This window comes from Manis javanica, chromosome 16, assembly GCF_040802235.1.
Source record: "Manis javanica isolate MJ-LG chromosome 16, MJ_LKY, whole genome shotgun sequence".
NCBI classification, from domain to species: domain Eukaryota; kingdom Metazoa; phylum Chordata; class Mammalia; order Pholidota; family Manidae; genus Manis; species Manis javanica.
In genome coordinates, this window is record NC_133171.1 from 14,076,833 (window position 1) to 14,097,732 (window position 20,900).

Consider the following 20,900-nt stretch of genomic DNA (forward strand, 5'->3'; position numbering starts at 1 on the left):
GAGCCTCACAGGCAGCAGCAATACTTTTGCTAATTTCTTTAAGACTAGTTGTGAAGCATCCTACTTACGTAATGCATATAAGGTGAGAATTATTCCAGCCAGGCAAAATCCTTCAAAGAACCTGAGTGTGCTGAACATTGTCACATTCACTGACAGGGCCACTGTCAGTCCAAAGATCAGAATGAAGATGATAGAAAACAGCAACACAGGCCGCCGGCCAACCCTGCAGATAGAGAGGGAAAATGTTAGCAGTCATTGTTATTCAAGGTTGCAATGATAGATGCTTAAACCCAGTATTCAGCAGGTGCTCAGTAAATGTTGAGTACTAGCTTAAAAGTCTTCATACAATCTAGATCCACTTTGGTAGATCTAGGGGTAAAAAGGCCCTCGGGAAATTTCACCCAACCACCTCGTTTGTACATAAGGGAGCACAGATCTCACAGCCACTGTGTACATAATTGAGAGAAGAGCCCAAATCCTGTTGATGAGCCCATCTCTGAGTATACAGGGGGAGAATCCAAGGAAGTTACAAAACCAGTAATAACTCCCCAACCATAAATCTATACACATCCAACATAAAATGTCTTAAGAAATCGCTGACCTTTGGAACTGGCTCCAAAGTCAACACAGACACTGAGCAAAGTGACTTCATTTCCTTTCTGTGGCAGATCACCTGTCAAGCACCTGACTTTAGGCGCGGCCACACGAGCCAGAGTTGAGACTTCCAATGATTTTTTCAGCTATGTGATGAGAACTAATTTTTAAGGGATCACAGTCTAAACTAAGATGGTTTGAACTTTAAATAACAGGTGTGGACCTGAAGTGAAGCCCAACAGGCAGCAAGGAGTTGGAAAGTGCCCAGTCCACTGTGTTTCTGGAGAGGACATTAGGCTGGTGGATTGCAGAGGTGGTCCGTGTGAGATAGGCGACCACTAGGGGGCGATGTGCTTCAAGGTGTGTCTGGGAGGAGAGTATGGGAGTCTAGGGGAATGGGAGGTCACAGTTCTCCATCCCTCCCAGGCTAGCCTTCCATTTTTTCCTTCATTAACTCATTAGGAAAAAACAAACAAACCTAAACTCTCCATCACACAAATGAACACACGACATAAACAGCTTGAACTAGAAAGATAGCTCACAGAGCAATTGGAGCAATTTGCCAAGGGTACCTCAATACCCCAAAGGTAAATATTTTGAACTCAGTTTTAGACATACTTATGACAAGGCATCTGCATAAAAGAAAAATGCCCAGAAAAGGCAAAGAGAAACAGAAAGTAGAAAAATAGATTCTTGGTTGCCTAGCGCTGGGGATGAGAATGGGGTGTGACTATAAGTAGGTGTATGATTTCCTTTTAAGGTGCTAGAAATCTTTTAAGCTTAGGATGTGGTGATAGCTGTGTAACTCTGTAAGTAAGCTAAAACTCACTGAATTGTGCACACTTATAGTGTGTAAATTACCTCTTAATAAAGCTGATAAGAAGAAAAGCCATACTCAGTAAAGTACTCATGGCTTTGTCCTATGAAGGAGATGAATGGGATTTCAAGAAAATTGAGGGAGGCAACTATAGGACATGATTTCACTTGCATTTCCTAAGTTTCCAACTATCTCTGTTAGTCACTTTGTTTTAGTGAAATAAGGCCAAGGCTATGAGTTCAGTGGCAATGTAAGTCCATTATCTTTGCCAGAGATTTTAGCCATTACTTCCCTTGATTGGTGCTGGGGTTGCGAATCCCTATCAGGAAAGACTTGATAGGTAGTTTTCTCCCAGCCCAACTCATTTGCAGAAATACAGTTTAAAAATGGCTTGGTTGGTCTCCTAAAATGAAGGGAAACAAACAAAATCTGATTTCTCCATTTTTATTTTCCTTTACTTCCCTTGTCTGTAAAATGGGGATATGCCTCCTACTTTATGGTGTTACTAAGATCAGTAAGATGTGACAGACACAGCACAATGCCTGGCACAAAGCAGACTGACAAGTTTTAGCTTATGATTCCTTCCTGCGTGCCTATCTCCCCATGCCCATTCCCAATGCCTATCAAACATGGGTCGCCCTGTCCTGCTACTTTGGTAAAGAGTCTTATTTTTTTTTTTTAACTTGAGGAAACTATTCTAAATCTCTCCCTCCCAAATGGTTGTAACTGTAGGCTATACACAGTCTTAAACTCAGAGCACCCAGGCTTGATTGCAGGCTTGGCACTTCAGCACTGCATGGTCTTGAGAAAGTTCAAGTTCATTCAAACGAGCCTCAGTGCTTTCCTTAGGAAGGGTCGGTCAGTTAATGCTGACCTCATGTGGGTGTCGTCAGGTGTAGATACGTGCATGTGATTTAGCAAGGGTTCAACAGATGTGAGTTATAACCACGGGGTTTTAGTGTGAACTGGCTCTCTCCCAGAGCAGCATCCCATCAGCCATGACTGATGAAATCACACTGCTAAGTCTGTAGTTGTAGAGGGCTTTTTATCAATTAGCATTTCTGGTGGCAGAATATTGGCCCTTAAGGACATCCATTTCCTAATCCTCAGAACCTGTCAGTATGTTGCCTTTCATGGCCAAAGGGACTTTGTGCATGTGTTAACATTACGGACCTTGAGATGACCTTTACTCCTTATCCAGGTGTGTCCAATCCCCTTTTCCTGGCTGCAGGGGACCAGAGAGATGGCATGAGAAGGACCTGACCGGCACTGCTGGCTCTGAAGCTAGAATGGGGCCACAAGCCAAGGAATGTGAGCAGCCTCTGGATGCTGGAAGAAGCTGGGAAACAGACTGTCTCCTAGAGCCTCCAGAAAGTAATATAACCCTGCCGGCACTTTGCTTTTAGCCCAGTGTGAACTACAGAACCGTAAGTTAATCAATGTGTGCCACCGGGTGTGTGGAATTTATTACAGCAGCTACAGAGAAATCATACTGGGTCTCAATAGGAAACAGACGTCCCACACAACTGGAGGGATTTTAATAAAGGAGGAGATTTTAATAAAGGAATCATTTGCAAAAGTGTGGGCAAGTTGTGAGAGAAAGCTTGGGGCTGCCCCCAAATGGGGCTTCCGAGGAAGGATGGTCTCAGAGCCCAGGGAGAGGCTGTGTGGAGGGGTCCCTGGCGGGAGGCAGCCACCCCTCAGAGACCCACTCACTCTCAGGCCTCCAGGTTTCCCCCCACACCAGGCTGAGCCAGGAGCTGGAGGGTAAGGGGTCCTCTGGTGCAGCCAAGGAGGTCCAGCCTCCCAGGGCTGGTGGGAGAAGGGACACAGAACACCCCTTGGCAGCACCAAAAGTGAGGGGAGGGTGCACACTGGCACAGCACCAACTGGCTACTCCCTCTCCTCCATTTCAAGTAACACGTGTCACCACACATGCAATATCCCCACACAAGATCTGTGGGGAAACAGTAACTTTTTAAAGAAAAATGTATATACTTCAGTTTCATGATATGCTGACTGCAGTGTTAGAAAGCTGAACCTATGGCTTGATCAATTTCCCTGTGCAGCCGTGAACTGGCTGGTAGCAGCTGTCAAGTTTGAAGTTCCCTCTGAATGTGTTTGTTTCCTATTAAGCAAGGCTCCACAGGGAGTAAAATGCCATAAATAAAGAAATAAAATGTGGAAAACACCAACCTTACACTGGAGCTGAGGCCAGAGCACAAAGCAGCCTGCCTGTCTCTCTGGGCACCCACGCCACCCACCATGGGCCTGTGAAAGCGACTGCAGAGAAGTGGGTGCAACATTAGACTCTGGTCTCTGACAACGGAAGGCCCCAAACTCCGCTGTCCTTTGTCCCCAGGTCTGCTGTGTGATCAGGGGGACCAGACAGTATGTATATACAGGAAGTAAATAATCACAGATACAGCCTCTGAACAATTTAAACCATTAAAGACTAATACATGAATAGAGTTCATATTTACTTTCCCTATTAAGTCACTGAATAAGGACACTAAAACCTTAGTCAAGTCTGTGTTTCTTAGAAAGAAGTGACATGGATTGTATTAGTGTATCTTCCTAACCTATTTCAATGCAGATTACTGGGAAATAAACGTTCTCATGGTTAAAATATTAGGATTAGTAAAGCTCATTCTGAAAACCTATTATCTCAAGTATTTGGTTAAAAAAAAAAACTCCCACCACCCCCAAAAAAATACCCCAAGGGGGCCTCGGTATAGGTTTCCAGAGGTCATTAACAGCTTCTCTGCTACTGTCCCCAGGGAATGTGTCCTTAAGAAACACTTATAAATGATGATTAAGCAAAATCTAAAAACACAGGCAATCACGTTATATATTAATACAAGGAACTCCCCCCAAAATGTTAGCTTTTAGGAAAAAATGTCTAGAACTTGAAAGTGGTCCTGGAACCCCTCTGGATTCCATCTGCTGCTTTGTTCCCCCAGGCTCTTGCTCAGCCTCAGCCAGCTTCCTCAGCTGACCAGGGTTCAGAGGGCATGGTGGGTGAAGCCACAAGATGTAAGGAGCTTGCTCCAAATAACTCTTGGCCCTTATTATGTCCTTGGGCCCAAGGTGTCCTCATTCACAAAAACAATTCCTCTAAAGTAAGAGAATGTCAAGTGGGGGGACCAGCTACTCCGTGACCCTCTCCTGAGCAGTCCCATTACTTGAAAATCCTGTCAACATTGAGCAGCTGTCTCCTGCTCAGATGTGACATCGCTGCCGCCCCTGTGACCCTTGAATGCCTTAAATAAAAGTGTTGTAGTACACTCGTGAAGAGGCAGGCTCTGGAGCCATGGGACTTCGTTTCAAAACCTGGCTTTGCACCTTAGAAGCTGAGTGCACTTGGGGATTGCACTTGGACCTCTGTGCTTCCATTTTCCACTGTAAAACAGAGGTAATAACAGTAGCAGAGTGTGTGAGAATGGGGTATTCTAATGTATGGAAATATTCAGCCCAGTGCCTGAAAATTGTAATTGATCAGTACGCGTCAGCTGCTAATACTGTTGCTATTATCACTCCTGCCACCTCTACCACCATCTCCTCCTCCCTGCCTCATCTCTCCATCCTGAAGCTTACATTTGCTCCTAGCGCTCAGACCTCCTCACCTCTGCTTCCTGCCCTTCCTATGCCTGCAGTGCCTGGGTAGTGTATCCAAATGCTGTCCACTCTTCAAGGTCCAGCTCCCCACCACCCTGCAGATCGTGGCCAATGGCACTTCAAGGACTGCCCCTCTCTAGCATGGTGTGGCACTGTGGGGTGCTAATCAGCACAGCCCCATGGGCTCAGCCCAGGTGGGTGGAATCTCTAGCTCCTCCCCTCCCTGGCTTTTCATGCCTGCTGCTCATCCATCCCTCAGAGACCGAAACCTATGTCCTCAGTCTACTGCTAAGTAAACACTGAATGTCAGTAGTAACCCAGTCTACAGGCTGCATGCATGTTTTGCTAGATTCTAGCAGTGAGAAAATTACAATGAATTTAAATTTTGACTTCAAAAAGGTCTGTTATGTGTACTGGCCAATTCTTTCAGTTCTGAATTCTCAAGGTGATGGCTTCAGCCTTCTGCTCAGAGAAAAGATTCAGTAACAGTAAGCCTACACTGACCACTCCTTCTTAGCCAGCGAAGGCTTGCTGTGGCTCCCAAGGGGCCGCACTGTGGGCACATAGGTACTTACCAGTCAGCAATGCATCCAGTTATTAGGTAGCCAAAGATTAATCCAACCAGTAAGGAGAACTTAGCGATATGGACCTTCCAGGCATTATCACACACAAGATCCCACTAGAGAGGGGCAAATAGAAAATAAATCAGAGAGAAACATACACAGATGCTAGTTGTAGTCAATCACATGGGCGATACAATAACTGCAGTAAGGACCATGAGAATGTGCCATGCCTCGTCACACATACTGTTGGCAGTCTCTTCAATGTTTTTGAAACTCCAACACCAAGAAATAGAATTTGCCCACAAAAGACAGTGTAATGTTATAGTCTGAGACAGATTGTAAAAATCTGCAAGGAGTAACCTGTGACACCTAGGACGTCTGTCATCTCTGTTACCACAGGCAATACAACCCCCAAGCCAGGGAGCCAAGTCGCTGGGTGCCCCTGACTACCAGCAGGGCTGTCACGCACACTCCAGGGCTGGGAGGCCCTGCCGACTTTTTGTACGGGGTATCACGGTGACATGAGGGAATTAAAAGCAACTTCTGTTTCCATCCCAAAACACCCTGCAAGCTTTGCAAGCAGTCTTAAAAAGAGTTAACAGTCAATGTTGAAATATCATTCACTAAACATTCCTATTTCTTTCCTCATAAATGTCCCTTGTGTTTTTCTATATTCCACTCAAAACTTATCTGTTCTTCCTGGAGAGAAAGCCAATCAATTGGTGAATACAATACGTTTAGACTATTTGTACAATTGTTCTATTATTTAATAAAATAAATAAATATAATTCTCTAATTTTTCTATTCTCCTTTTGCAGAAACAGGAAACCCATGTTTGTTCCCTCAAAGTGCTGTGTGTCCAGGTGGAACACAGGTGAGCACACAGCCTACACCTGGGCCCTGGGGACAGGCAAGCTGGGTGTCTGCCAGCGGTCCGATGTAGACTGTAGCCCCCCATCCCATCAGATGCCCTCCTTCTGGTGGAAAGAAGTGGAGAAAGCATCCCATTTGGAGCTTTAACTCAAGATCAGCGGAGATGGGAGAGACGATGAGGTAGGGCCTGGGGAGGCCACAGGAGGAGTTCTGGAAGCAGCAACAGGGCTTGTGGGTGGGCATGGGGGTGTGCATGGCATTGGGCTGAGGCTGAATCTCGGCCCCCATCCCCTTTTCTGTCCATCTTGATGCCCAGGTTTAATGCAGGAGATCCTTAAAGGGCACTGTAAGTTCTGGTTTCCTCTCTGCTCTAAACTTGTGGGAAGCCTGATGGATGTCCCCAAGGGCCCTTAGCTGTGGGTCTCAGCCTCAGTGGGCTTTGGGAAGGGCCAAGCTTTTGCATCCATGGCTGTGGAGTAAGGCGCCTGGCCTCCACAAAGCAGAAGGCAGCTGCATGTCACTTTGCCCCCTGGACTCCCTGGGATGTCTGCCTGCTCACTGAAGCCCCCGAATCATCTTCGGCTTTTCAGAGACCTGCAGAGAGCAACTTACTCCTCTACCCAACCTGCTTCCAGAGCGATTCCCACACCAGGCTCAGGAAGAAATGCAGTGCAAGCAGACCACGCAGGTCTCATCAACACAGCCTGGTTTGGGACTCGTCAGTGCCAAGGCTTAGTCACGGGTTTGCATAGCGGGCCACTGCTAGTTGCACAGAATCTCGCCATTAAGTGAGATTCAGACCAGGAGTTCTTCAGAGGGTTAACTCCCTCCAGCATCTACTCCAGGTCCTCAAAATGTGCTCCAGGGACCAGTAGCATTAATATCACTGGGAATGTGGCAAAAATACAAAGTCGTGGGCCCCACCGCAGACTCACTGAAGGAGAACTTCAGGAATTGAAGCGGAGGAACGTAGTGTAACAAGCCCTCCGTGTGATTCTGATGCTCACTCAAGTCTAAGAACCAGAAGCTGGCCCCGTCCTGCTATTTCCCTGCCATCCAGAAGATAATGACGGAGCTTCACAGTCCCAGGCTGAAGTTCAATCTATTCCCAAGAGAAGGTGGAAGTGAATACTGCATGAGACACGCACAGTAGTGTGGTCTATTGTTTTCTACTGCAAATGCAGGATTATAAAACTAGATTATAAGTTAAGAGGGCTTTTGGAGTTGGAAACTGAACATTCACATACATATTGTTTCTGGGAGAAAATGTATTTTTAATAACAAACACCTTTCAACCTATCTCTAACTTCAGAAGTGCAGGGGCTGCCTTATAATGTGAGTTACAGCATCATAACTAGCAGTGTGTGCATATCCCATTTCCTCAGCTGGGTTTATACATTCTGAGGCCATTCCTAGTTATTGTCTCTCCTCTCTGCCCAGCAGAAGACCCCACCCAGAAAGCAGTCCACTCCAGGAGGGAGAGAGCAACATCTATAAGCACACCTGGCTAATCTGGGAGAGGAGGTGCTCACAACACCTGTAACCACTAAAAGCCCAATCATGTCACACCTTCCTGTGCCTCAGCCTGGCAAGTTCTTGGCAAGATATGGGCACACCTGCTCCCAGATTTCTGCTGAGGAGGAGGACATGGGCAGCAGCTCCGTGGCAGGCAATCGTTTTCTCATGTCTCCATCCAGACTGCCTACTGATGAGTTTATTTGAGGTCAAGCAATGCAAAGGAGCACATTATGCTTTCATTAGATGGCCAGGAGAGAAAAGAGATTTTAATAAAAGCATTGGAGAAGTAGGGGAAATTGCCAGAAATGTTGTGAGTTCAGCCACCTGAAAATAACCCTACCTGGCCTTGGGCAGCTATAGCCCAGTTTAGTTTCCACCTAATAAGATATTCAGTGGCCTTCTCAGTGCAGCCTCTATCAATTAACAATGCTAGGTGGAAAATTAAAACAGTTGAGAGGACAGAACTGGCACTGTGGCGCTCAGCCTGGGGGAGGAGCCAGGGAATCCAGGACAAGGCAGCCCCCTGGTGCTCAGCCCCCTCAGTTAGGCACTGGAGTAAACAGCATCTTGGAGTCAACAGATGGACTGACTCTAGGCCCCTGCAGGTTTGCCAAGATAAGGCTCCTCATGCCTGGGGATCTGCCTGAAACAGCAGCCTTGAGAGCCTGGTGGCCCCCCGCTGAGGCACATTCCATACACTGGGTGGGGTGGGGTGGCTGGAATCTGCTGAGATAGCATCCCTTGTTTGACTTCTACTGCTGGTATTGATAAAATGTACTGGGAAAATCAAGTATGTTCAGACATAGTAATCTCCAGAGGAATTTCAGAAGTATGAGGAAGCTCTGAGATCCTCTTGCTCTCGAAATTTCTTTGCACGACTATCAGTAAGATACAGCAGTCGATCGTTTCACTAAGCCAGGACTGAGGGACTTCAAAGAATCTAAAATGTACCAAGCCAGGACTTAACGTAATAGGTTTTATCTCTGATATGACCCTTGTCACCTCCCTCTCCTCACCCTCACCCCACATCAAATCAAACACCAGTTCCCGAGGATTCTCCGTTGCAGACTCATCCTGTACATGTTGGCACACTCCATCCCCACCACGCATAACCTGACTCATGGGGACATACAGGGCTCGGAGCACATCAAGGTTTCAAATGTGATTTAGATTCTGCCAATCAGCTGCGTACCCCAAAATAACTTTCAGTACACAACCTAGTTCTGATTTTGGGGAAGATGTGAATTAGGAGGAGTAAGTGGGACATCCATCCATGTGGCCGGTTGGATCTGGCAGGGGTTTGGTCTGGAGGTGGCTCAGGGGCCCTCTTGAGCCAGCGTTTAGACAGTGACTTCCTGATTCCCCAGCCTCTTAACTGTGATACAGCTCCCTGGGCAGGCCATGTCCAGGGAGTTGTTCTAGGAATCCTTCTGGAGACCCCGTCTATAGCTGCTTCTGCAATTTAGGGAGCACTATTTCCCTGGATTCAGTTCTGATCTCCTTAAACACTTGGAGCAGTTTCTGTTATCTGCAAGAAGAACCTTATTTCAATTAAATTTCCTTGGAGTTTTCTAGGAGAGCACAGGACGTAGGCCATGTCACCATCTTTCCTTCCTGAACATAATAATACAAGAGTCTCCAAGAGTTAACTCCCGCTTCCCCCCAATCTATTCCCTACAGAACAATGAAAACAATCCTCTAATTAAGCATGTTAACACTTTATCAGCAGGTTTAACAAGATCATAAAAGCGTTAAAGTCATGGCCCCGTTTCATAATCTGAGCTTGCTTGCTCGGCAGTTGTCCCAAAACCAGGGGCAGTCTATGGTCATGCCCCGTGGTGCTGCAGGCCATGACTGAAGGGCGAGGTGGCTGACCCTAAAAGGTGTTCTCAACTTGAGTGGCACAGGTTCTGTTCAAAAAAAGGGGCAGAAGTCACAAAAAATCTGGCAGACAATTTTTCTACCTATTTATTTTAAGAATAAGCTAGAAGACAAGAAATAAAATTTACCTTATTTTCAAAGGAATAATCTGATTGTTTGATTTGCCAGAGAAGAGAAATACACATTCAAGGAAACTAATGAAATTTCTAAAGAAGATGGAAAATAATAAAAGAGATAAGGAAATCAATCTCATTTTCAGCAATCATGAATCCTATGATAAAATAAAATATAAAATGACATAAAAAAATTGGAAGAAATCAGATAACTTACTCAATTTTGAAGTGGAGATGAGACCCCTAAGGATAAAAACTAAGGGGAAAAAACTACCTAAGGAAAAGACTGATAGGTCTTACCCATTTAACTGTTAACTATTTAATTATTATTCATTTTAATTATTACTTTCAACTTCCATGCATCAAAATACCATCAGCAAATTCATAAAGATCCTAAATTTATAAAATATATTGTAGGGGATCAGAATGTGCCACCCTGAAATAGGCTACTTTGGCATAAAGATTATTTTGAGCTGAAGGCGAACAAGAATGGACAGATGCAGAAAGAAGACTTCTCAGGGCTTAGCTTATCTGACTACCAGCAGAAACTTCGGAGAAATGAGGACTGCCGTAAGCCCCTTCCCTTGGGGAAGTTTTATGGTCTTGAAGTCTGCAAACAAACCTTACTAAGATGACCCTCACCTTCCATTTGTTTCCCCCTTACATTTATCTTCCCAAATTTGCTTCCCCTGAGAGCCTAAACCCATTTTCCTTTGTCTTGTCACTTCTCTGTAAAGTTACTGTTTTTGTTAAGACGGAATATAAGCCCAAGTTCTAGCACTGCTTTGAGCTACTCACCACTGAGCACCCCCATGTGTTTGTGAACCATGTATGTTAATAAACATATGTTTGTTTTTCTCCTGTTACTCTATCTTTTATCAATCTAATTTCCAGGGCCCCAGCCACAGATCCTAGGAATGTAGAGGAAAAAAGATGTTTTTCCTCTCCAACAATATCCAAAGGGTTAATATCCTTACTATTGTTTTTATTTACATAGCAATATAGACAAATGCTCCAACTGGAAATGGGTAAAGCACCCAATCAACAAAATATGACACAAATAGTTTTTAAGGAAACACTTGGGAAATACTCAACTCTAGTAACGAAAATCAAGGCATAATTTGTTTTCCAAATTTTTTTTTTTTTAATTTTCCAAAGATGCAGGATTAACACAGAGGTGCAAATCTGTGCTAGGAGTGTAAACTGGGCACTGTGTTTCTGGAAGACAGTCTGACAAACACATCACATTACTTTAAATAGCGTAAACTCTTCATCTCAGCAATCCCCTTTCTTGGTACTTTTCCCCAAGGAAATTACCAGAGATGCCCACAGAGGTCCCAGTGCAATGATGTTCACGGTGTAACTTAAAAGAGTAAAAAATGGGAACTTGACTAAATGTTCCAACAATACCACCCAGCCATTAAAAATTCTGCTTTTAAAAACTAGTGACTGAGAAAAATGCTCATGGATAGTGGTAGGAGAAGCCCCAGTGTAATAAACAGCAGTGAGTAGAAGAGATGTTTATGTATGCCAGGGAATTAGAAAACGATATTCCAAATTATTTTAAGTGATTATCTCTGGAGGGTTGAAAAAACCTGAGTTTTATTTTTGATTTTATACTTTTCTTGACTTTCCAAACTTTCAACAATTAATCTAAAAACCTTATAATGAGAGAATAAATATAGGTAAATATAATGTAAGCTCTCACAGAGGCAGGTGGAAGAAATGGTGTGAGGCTGACAAAATTATTAAAAATAAAAAATAGCAACTATAAACCCTTCCTACCTTTTCAGGAATATGGGTATTACCACACTATGAACTCTGGCCTTGAGAAAGCCTGTCTGGAGAGTGACTTGAAACAAATCAGATCTTCTGAGCGTGAAGTTTATTTACATAACAATCACTGACTAAAGCAGAAAACACTTTTTAGGGAACTGAAGGAAAATTTCCCCCAAGTTTCATCTATCTGGTGGGGATCCCCATTTGAGCTTCTTCTATCAGAAACCTTGAAGGTTTACCCTTCTCTGTGAAAGCCATCTGCTCTAAGCCTGAGGATAGTCCATTGATATAAAAGGAAACATTTCTGATCTATACAACAAGAGGGATAATATGGCTTGAAATTTCAAAATTTCTGAGTCATAGTAATTTAGAAAACTGTAGGGTTGCAATTCTTTGGCAACCATTTCCCCATTATCGTATCATTTCAGAAGCTTCTCATGAACAATTGTTTTATATATCATGGATATGCCATGCTCTGCATTTCTTAACTGAAGACAAGAGAAATGGCAAGAACACACACACCCAGATCCACCCTGGCAGGTTAGTCAGACAGGCAGAAGAGATACTTTCCATAAACTAGCCTGACGAAGCATATTAGTTCACAACATTTAGGCAGCCTATGCTACTACTCTATGGTCAGTATTTGTTTAACCCAGAACTATATGGGTTTATTTTTTTCCTAAAAGATGCTATTAAAATTCAAGATATACTGCATGTTTGAAAACCCCAAATTACTGCTTTTTGCCTCTAAGCTCACCCTCCAAGGTTAAGAAATTGACTGTCAACAGTAGCCAACACAAATGCCAATCAGAGTTGGCATCCTTGCAAGCTTCCTTAGCTGACATAATAAATGTCCTTGCCACATACTCCAGGAGGATTTTTTTTTTAGCTTTGTCTCTTTGTGTTTCATTCATTGCTACTCAACTTTTTTTTTCTTGCTTAGTGCCGAAACACCAAACATGGCACGTTGAGTGAAATAGTACCAAAAGTCTACTGCAAGCCCGTTCCTGGGGGATGGCTGAGACACCCTGACTAGCAAACCTGCGTTCCCACTCAGTTGCAGGAAACCCACCTCAGGGTTAGAGCTGGTCAAAATTCCTCAGCTTCACATAGCCCCATTTTTGACTGATGTAGTAATTTTAGATTCATCCTAACCCTTATGCAATGATTCCTTTCTTATTTCTTTTTTCCTCCCAGTGACAACTCGCATTGCCTGCCACCCTTCACTGCAGCGTGGCTCTCCCAGGGGAAGAGAAACGGAAACTACTACACTTGAATTATTGACACCAGGGACTTCCCCAGTTCGTACTGGATTTGACCATTTTTAAAGGGCTAGAGATATAAAACCTTTTTCAAAGAGAATTTTAAAGGGAAACAGAAAAGTAACCACCCGAACAACCCTCAGTAGTCAATGTAGGATTATCTCTGGAAGAATGGTCCGAGGCATTCATTCCTTTACTTTTTCCTAAAGGAAGTAAGGACATGTATAATTTTAAGCAGAGGTTTACATTAGTGAATGTTCTTACTCATTTGGCATAACGTCCTCTATGGCCTTTGGGGAAGATGAATATATATCCCACAAGGCAGCAGAGCCCATAAATAAGCAATGGCCTCCTACCCACCAAAACCTGGGAGAACCTTTCTAAATTCTGCAATGCATGTTTTACTAGTGGCCCTCACCAACTGCTAAGAAGAGAAATTAAGCATAAGCCCTATAAATTAAAGAGACCTACTGCAAAATCAGAAAGAGAAACCCCAAACCTGACAGCCCTAAGCATTAAAGGAGGAACTATTAATGCTCTAAGTGAAGTAAACACACACACTTTCTAGCACACTGATTTATATTAAATGACTGGAAGACTCTCAACTTGAGGAACTAAAAAGTTGTTCCACGTGTTACAGAGAATGTCTTTTTGTATGATGCACAAGCAAAGCTGGGCTGCAACATTAACATTTAAAATAGCCCCACTAATTCTGGAAAGGAGCCAAGTATGGAGAACTTCTGATAGTGGGATCAGGGGCTCTTTGAGATGAGAACTTGATGGCCCGGGTGATTGATCATGGAAGAGCTCAGAGGCAGAAGGAAAATAAGTGTCACTCACTGAAAACAAATGCGTCAGCCCTTTCCCACGCCCTGGCAGGCTGCGATCCTGACTTAACACATCCCTGCTAAGTTCCCTTTATGACCTGAGTCACCCCTCACCTCATTCACATGCCTGCCCCCTGCTTGCCAAGCCCCACCCTGACCCGGCCACACCAAAGCACCCCGAACTCCCCAAAGCCTTGGTGCCCTGCCTGCGCCATGCCTGCCCTGCAGGGGCCACACAAAACCTCATTTTGTGCCTGTGATCCACAACCTCTGCTGGCTCAGTGCCTATTCAAAGGATAAACTCATTTCAACCAAAATTACTAACATTTGTATATCATCTGGGGGTTGCCATATGGCAGACTTCCTGTACTGCTTGCATTCTTCCTTTCAATGAGCATCTATTACCTTTGTAAGCCTATGATTGTGTGAAGAGGGGAAAGGGACATAAAATTAAAGAAAGAAATGTATATATTTCTATATTTCTATCAAGTTTAATAAACTCTATTGAGGAGTTCTCTGTCCTTTTGTGGCATCCTGTGTTATGATAAACACCCAGATTGTTTATCAAAATATATTCTATTGCCTGTTGTATACAAGTCTTTGTCTTATTAGCTCAGGGGTCAACAAACTACGGCCTGAATGACAAATACAGCCCTGCCATCTGTTTTGTAAATAAAGTTTTATTGGAAAAAAGCCACACCCTTTCAATTAGTATTGTCTCTGACTGCGTAGGCAGAGTTGAGTAGTTACCAAGAAACAACATGGCCTGCGAAGTCAAAAATGTTTATGCTGTTTGGCCCTTCATAGGAAAAGTTTGGTGACCCAGCTGTAGACTGTGAATTTGTTGAAGAAAGGAACAGCGTCTTATTTCTAGATTCCTAGTCCCTAAGCTAATGTCTGGAATGGGGTTGGTGCAAAGGGATATTTCACATATTGCCACTCCCAGAAGTTGAAATGTTCTTTGTGTCCATTGTGCTGTGCATCTTCTTAATCCTTTTTTTTCCTTGTGATTATTTATTCAAATATAATTTAATTTAATAATTAATACATAATTAGTATACATAATCTATATAGGCAATATACTTTCTAAATGTATCTGCTAAACTTTTCACTATTAGTAATTTTCCCCCAGAGAAAGATAATTGTAGTTTTATTATAAAAGCCAATAGAAAATTGGGTATATGAGAAATTTATTTAAAACACTGAATAATTCTACTCTTCATAGAAGAAATTCATTATATAAAGCATTATATAAATATCTAAAGCTATTATATAAAAGCATTGTTCTAAGAAGAGAGGAAAATAATATTTGTTAAGTATCTACTTAACACTCTGCTAGCTGCTCTAAGTTCACTCAGGCAGCACCGCAGTCCTAAACACAGGCATTATTAACCAGCATGTCCACTTCACAGATGGGGAAACTGGGGCCAAGACAGGGGAAGCAATTAGCCAAAGGTCAAATGGCTGTTAAATAGATTCTAAATCCATTCTGATTAAAACTCATGTTCTTTCTCCCAATAAACTCAAAGAACAGCCCTAGTTCATGTAAATACAAATAATTCACTGGTTTATATTAAACTGTTATAGGTTATAGCATTTGCCTTGCCAGATGTTCAGTACACCTGAGGCACAAGGAAACAAAGTATTACAGAAGTAGCACAGGCTCTGGTGTTACGTCATTGTTATGGTGGCTAAACAGCAATAATTAATGAGGTGCCTGTGAACGGCAGGTGTTTACTGATGATAGCTATCAAAAATAATATCACAGTATCTTATTTTTCATAGAATTTTAGTACTGAAATGTGGGAAAAAGTCAAGGTCAACATTTTAATTGAGACCAACTCTTGGGCTTTCTGTCAAATAACTATGTTTTTTATGATGTATGAATCAGAGCAGTTGAGAAGCGAAACCAGTTTTCCTCCTGTTACAACACTGCTCTAACCATCCCGAAAGGACATTAAGTGAAACGGTCTCTTCAAACGAGGATATTTTTGCTTTGTTCGACTCAAACTGGAAGCCAGTACAACTGTGAAGCGAAGTGATCACCTTCTCCACGAACACAGCCAGTACCAGCCTGCTCAAAACGAAGCATACCAACCCCTCGGGCCGCTCCTGGCCGCGCCGTATCCCCGGCTGACGACCATGACAAAGAGTCTAACTGCAGTACAGCAGTTTTTCCAATTTTTACCAATTTGGCTTCTGTCTTAGTGCACTCAGGCTGAGGTACAGTTCACCCTTATCTTTGAGCAAGAGCACCTTACAATAAACAAGAGCCTGGAGATTTAGAGACTAACACAGGGTCTGAGCCCAGGGCCCCAGGGTGACTGTCAGGGGCAGAGTCGCGCCATGGTGATGGCACAGACTCTGAGTGGACGGACCTGAGTTTGGATTCGAGTTTTGTCCCTTGACAGTTGTGTGACAGTTGTGGGTAAGTTATTTTACCTCTTGGGGCCTCAGTTGTAACATCTGTGATATAGGAATCACAAAAGCCTATTCTACAGGTTTGTTGTGAGTCAAAAATAATATAAAGATTGTGCCTAGTGTAGCAAGTGGCACAAGGTGATTATTATTCATTAATTTTGTCTGTCATTTAAGTACCTCGTTGGAGGCTTATGTCTGTTGGTAAGTATCATCCGAATGTGAGAATATCAAACTACTTTCAGAAAGGGTTGTGGTATTTTGAGTCTATTACTCGTGTAGCCTTACCTCCAGCTGGTCCGAATGAAGCTGCGTTTTACCAGTTGTACCTCCTGTTTGCATAGGCAGCACCAGAACAGAACGTGGGGCAGGAGGGCATAGGGGTTCCCCCCCAGGGCACAGCTCTACCACAGCTGGGAGGGGCTGGAGAACAGACGCAGTTACACGCGGGTTTTGTCCACGCGCGCCCCACCCGCCTGCGTCTCGGGAAGCGATGCCCTTCACTCCGACCTCAGCGGCGCTCTGGGACAGCCAGGGGAACAGCTCCATTTCCCAGACCTCCCACACTCATTCATTAAATTCACTATTTCTCTGACCAAAAGGAGAAAAAAATAGGTTGGTTCTCAAAAGCTAACACCATTATTATACCCTAAGGGTGTTTATATTTTTTTCTTGAACTCTTAATCTCCTGAAAACACTGTGCTGAACTGGCAACGTGACAGCAAGATGTGACTGTGCGTTTTGTCTCCGCAGCTGCCTGGCTGAGTGGGGAGCGATGTGCAGATACAGCCCAGCCCCCGGGGGCGGCGGAGGAAGAAGGGAGCCGCGCCCCGCGTAGGGGTGAGCGAGGAAAGGGCTCTCACCTTCCCCTTTCCGTACCTCTGACACCCCGGGAGCCTAGTTAACTAACAGACACTTCTCCGAGACTTTTCCTTAAATTAAACTGAAGAGCATTCTCACGCCAAAGCCAGAGTCATGTTCCTAAGAAGCACTGCTCACTCCCATGCACCAATCCTCCCGAGGCCAGACCCCCAGCAACCCACTGGGCTGGGAGCTGTGTGGGAGAGGGCCATGGAGAATATAGTGGACGATGTGAACCTCAGCAACAGGAGGGAGAAAGGGGGGCAGAGACCCTCTCAAGCCGTGCAAGGCTGCCAAGTCACGGTCCTCAGGCAGTTTCCCTGGCAGCCCTTCAGCTGGGCTTCCCTGATGTTTTCAGACGGCCTCACCCTCCAGGTTGGTCACGATGACACAGGATTTAGTGCTGGTGATGGGCTGGGGTGGCTAGTTCCAGAGAGGACATCCTTCTGCTGCTAATGGATTTGGAAGTAGAGGACACAGAAGCTGGCTGGGGGAAGCTCACACAGTGGACATGACCAGCAGTCGTGGGGCTTCCCGTGGCCCTTTGAAAACTGTGCTCTCCCCCACCGTAGTATTAACTTCAACCAGTGTTTGGGGTTTCGTGGGCTCGGCCTTGCTTAGCTGAGCCAGGGCAACTGAATGCCATCCCAGCCAAAAGGCGTGATCTGAAAAGGTACACTTCATAGACACTCCAAAATAACATTCTCCATTAAGCACTGACTCAGCAGAGTGGCCTTTACAGAGCCTGTCACACACCAAACCCACCCCTTCAATATTCCCCACTCCTGCTCCTCTGAGGCAAACAGGGAGCAAAAGGTGAGAGAAAGTGAAGGGCTCATAAATGAAACCCTTCAACTGGATGATGCTCCCCTGTGTGGCTGCATTTTGGAGACACAGTCACTTCTAAGTCAGGAGATGAGGCATTCTTTAAGGAAGCATGCTTGAAAGCGTGCAAATAGGTGTTCATTTCAAAGAGGGCATCTGTGGTTAAATAATTTGACATACTGTTCAGTGAAACAGTGAAGCTGGTGGGTGTCTGCTTTGCAGTTCTGTCTTTACTATGTTGCTGTGCGTCATGAATCCTGAAGAGGGGGCTCTGCAGGCTGCACTTCGGAAGCTTACTGGCCTTGTAAACCCTCCCCCACAAACACTTTAAAAGGTATATTTTTCGGATGCGGAATATGAGAGATGTTGCTATGTATATTTGTTTGTCCTTCATTACCTAATATAGGATCACAACACCGACTATAACTCAGGACCATTCTGGGTTCTTACAAGTGGGGTAAATCAGCCCTGCCGTCGCTGGCAATCCACAAGAGGGGAGCAGAGGTGCTGCTTGTGTGTAGCAAAGGCTATTCGAGGTGAGCAGGAGGATTTTTTTTCTACTTTTGATCAGAGAAGATAAAAATAACTATTTTCCTCCGTCTTCATAAGAGATCTTAACACTAATTGGCAATAGATGGACAAACATTAAACACTCTTAGGAGATGATATGCAAAAGGTCAACCACAACAAAAAGCAATCAGCTGTGTACAATTCAACCTCTGTGAACAGAAATGTAACTGCGCTGCATGTTCCTGCTGCTGTCTCGGGAGGACACTCAGTCATCAGCCCAAGCCAGCGGCGCTCATGTGTTCCGTAGGGAAGTGCTAACACTATCTCCTTCTTTAAAAAGCAGTCTATGTACCCAAAAGAGGTGAAAGCAGGGACACAAACAGATATGTGTACCCCCATTCACCACAGCTAACAAGTAGGAGCAATCCAAGTATCTGTCCACAGAGGAATGGATAAACCCAACATGGTCTAGACATGCAATGGACTAAAGAGGAGACACGCTCACACAGGCAACAGCATGCATGAGCCGTGAGGACTTGATGCTCACCGAAATTAGCCAGACCCAAAAAGCCATATATTGTATGATTCCACTGATACGAGGTCCCTGGAGTAGTCAGATTCATGGAGACAGAAAGTAGAAGGGCATGGGGAGTTAGTGTTTAGTGGGGACACGGTTTGTTTGGGAAGATGGAAATATTCTGCAGATGGATGGTGGTGATGGTTGTACAACAGTGTGAGTGTAACTAGTGCCAGCCACTGAAAATTGTTAAAATGGTAAATTTTATTTCATGTATATTTTATTACCATTTTAAGAAATTTAAAAAAACATATCTTCAAATCTTAGCATGAACTGTTCAATTGTACTCCAGTCTATCAGCAACAAACCCAAGATGAGAAATGGGAGGCAGTGGGCTAGTCTTCCCTTGAACAGATGGCCCATGACTTTGAAGAGAGCCCCAAATTGAGATCTTAGCAGAAGGTACTGACGCACCCACTTCCCGCCTGCAATCCTCAGTGCTATGCATTGCCATCTCAGGCAAATCCTCCCAAGATCCAGGCGTCTCTGCACAACATCTTCTCCTCATGGGACAGGCTGCACCTTGCTGTGAGACATCCTTTCTCCTCTGACTTGCCCTCGAGCGGAAGGGACATGCTATAAAAAAGGAGGAGAGACCATACCTTCCTACCTCCCACAGTCACCTGCCCCCTGCAGCCTCTCCCTTCAACTGCACACTGTGCTCAAGGCAGGTTTGTGCAAGCTCTCAGGTTCTATCCTCACATAGGTAGGTTCTTCCCCTTGGGTCACTACAGCTAGCACACTGGCCCAGGTCCCTGGGGAGCTCGTCTACCTGCTGCCGAGGATGGCACAGCTTCAATGTTTAATGACCATTCTTGGTCACCTACTGAGTGCCACACCTCAGGGAAATCACAGTGCAGGAAGTGCTCCTTGCTCTCAAGAGTCCAGTGCTGGACACGGCCGTGAGCAGGAGATGTCAACATGGAGAAGTAAAGGCTGTGGTGGTAAATGTATATCCGTGCAGGAGAGCCATCAGAGGGGCCGAAGGCTCTGCTCAAGTCATGACCTTCTCTTCCGAACTTCCCAAGCCTTGGCCAGGCATGGGGGCTGGGGTGGGAGCAGAGTTACATCAGACTCCATCCGAGGTGTGGGGCAGGCACTGCAGCAGAGATGGGGTGGAGACAGCAAGGCGGCAGAGCCCGTAGGGGCCAAAGTGCACTCCGTGTTAGACAGTTGAAACTTCCAAAACCATCTTGTAAATGGGATGAAAATGTTAACCAAAAGCAAATCATATCTGGATTTATGCTGCTGTTGGAAATATCCTGATCAAGGATTGCAGGCTTTCAGAGGAAGAGGGCCAGATCCCTGACCTTGGCTCTTCAGGGGACTGTGTGCATGGGAGGGAGGGCCAGCAAAGCCTTTCAACCTAGACCGCCTGTGCGTGGGTATGAAGGTTGCAGGCTAATGATCAGTTATTGATGAACAGATTTAAAGATATGGATGGACTGAGCCTCTAAGGAGGATTAACCCTATCAGTCATTTACATGATGGTGTGAAGTGCTGTAATCTCTTAGCTAAGATTAGTTGCCCAGATATTGTAGAAAGTAGGAACACAAATAGGAAATTTTGAAAAGGAGGACATTTAAGGGGACCTAGGAAGTACATCTAAATGAAGAGATGTTGGTTAGCCTGGAGATGACAGGACTCTCAAGGAAGAGGGGTTCAAAAACTGAGAAAGCAGAGTCACCACCTATGGCCACAGCTCAGCTGGCTAGCCACCTGCCAGAAGGAATGTCTTTGGCTGGGACTGATCTTATGTCCTGGGACCTTGCATACTTTTTGTGTGAATCATTCCATTTAATCCCCACAAAGCCAAATGCAGTAAGTGTCATCTCCACCTTGGAAATTAGGTTCCAAGAGGCTA

General features: G+C 44.6%; 1 protein-coding gene across 11 annotated transcripts in view; it reads right to left on the reverse strand.

Annotated features, from left to right (window-relative positions):
- SLC22A23 (solute carrier family 22 member 23) overlaps positions 1 to 20,900 on the reverse strand; it is a 164,293-nt gene that overhangs the window by 121,035 nt on the left and 22,358 nt on the right. For 6 of the 11 annotated variants that reach the window (XM_073224087.1, XM_073224088.1, XM_073224089.1 and 3 more), the window contains exons 2-3: positions 5,605 to 5,708; positions 69 to 223 (exon numbers count right to left, since the gene is read on the reverse strand). The exons of 1 other annotated variant lie outside the window; for it this stretch is intronic. In XM_073224087.1, the coding sequence (XP_073080188.1) occupies positions 69 to 223; positions 5,605 to 5,708 (259 nt within the window). The remainder of the gene's footprint in view (positions 1 to 68; positions 224 to 5,604; positions 5,709 to 20,900) is intronic. 4 more of the 11 variants (XR_012126005.1, XM_073224093.1, XM_073224095.1 and 1 more) reach the window with 1 other exon arrangement.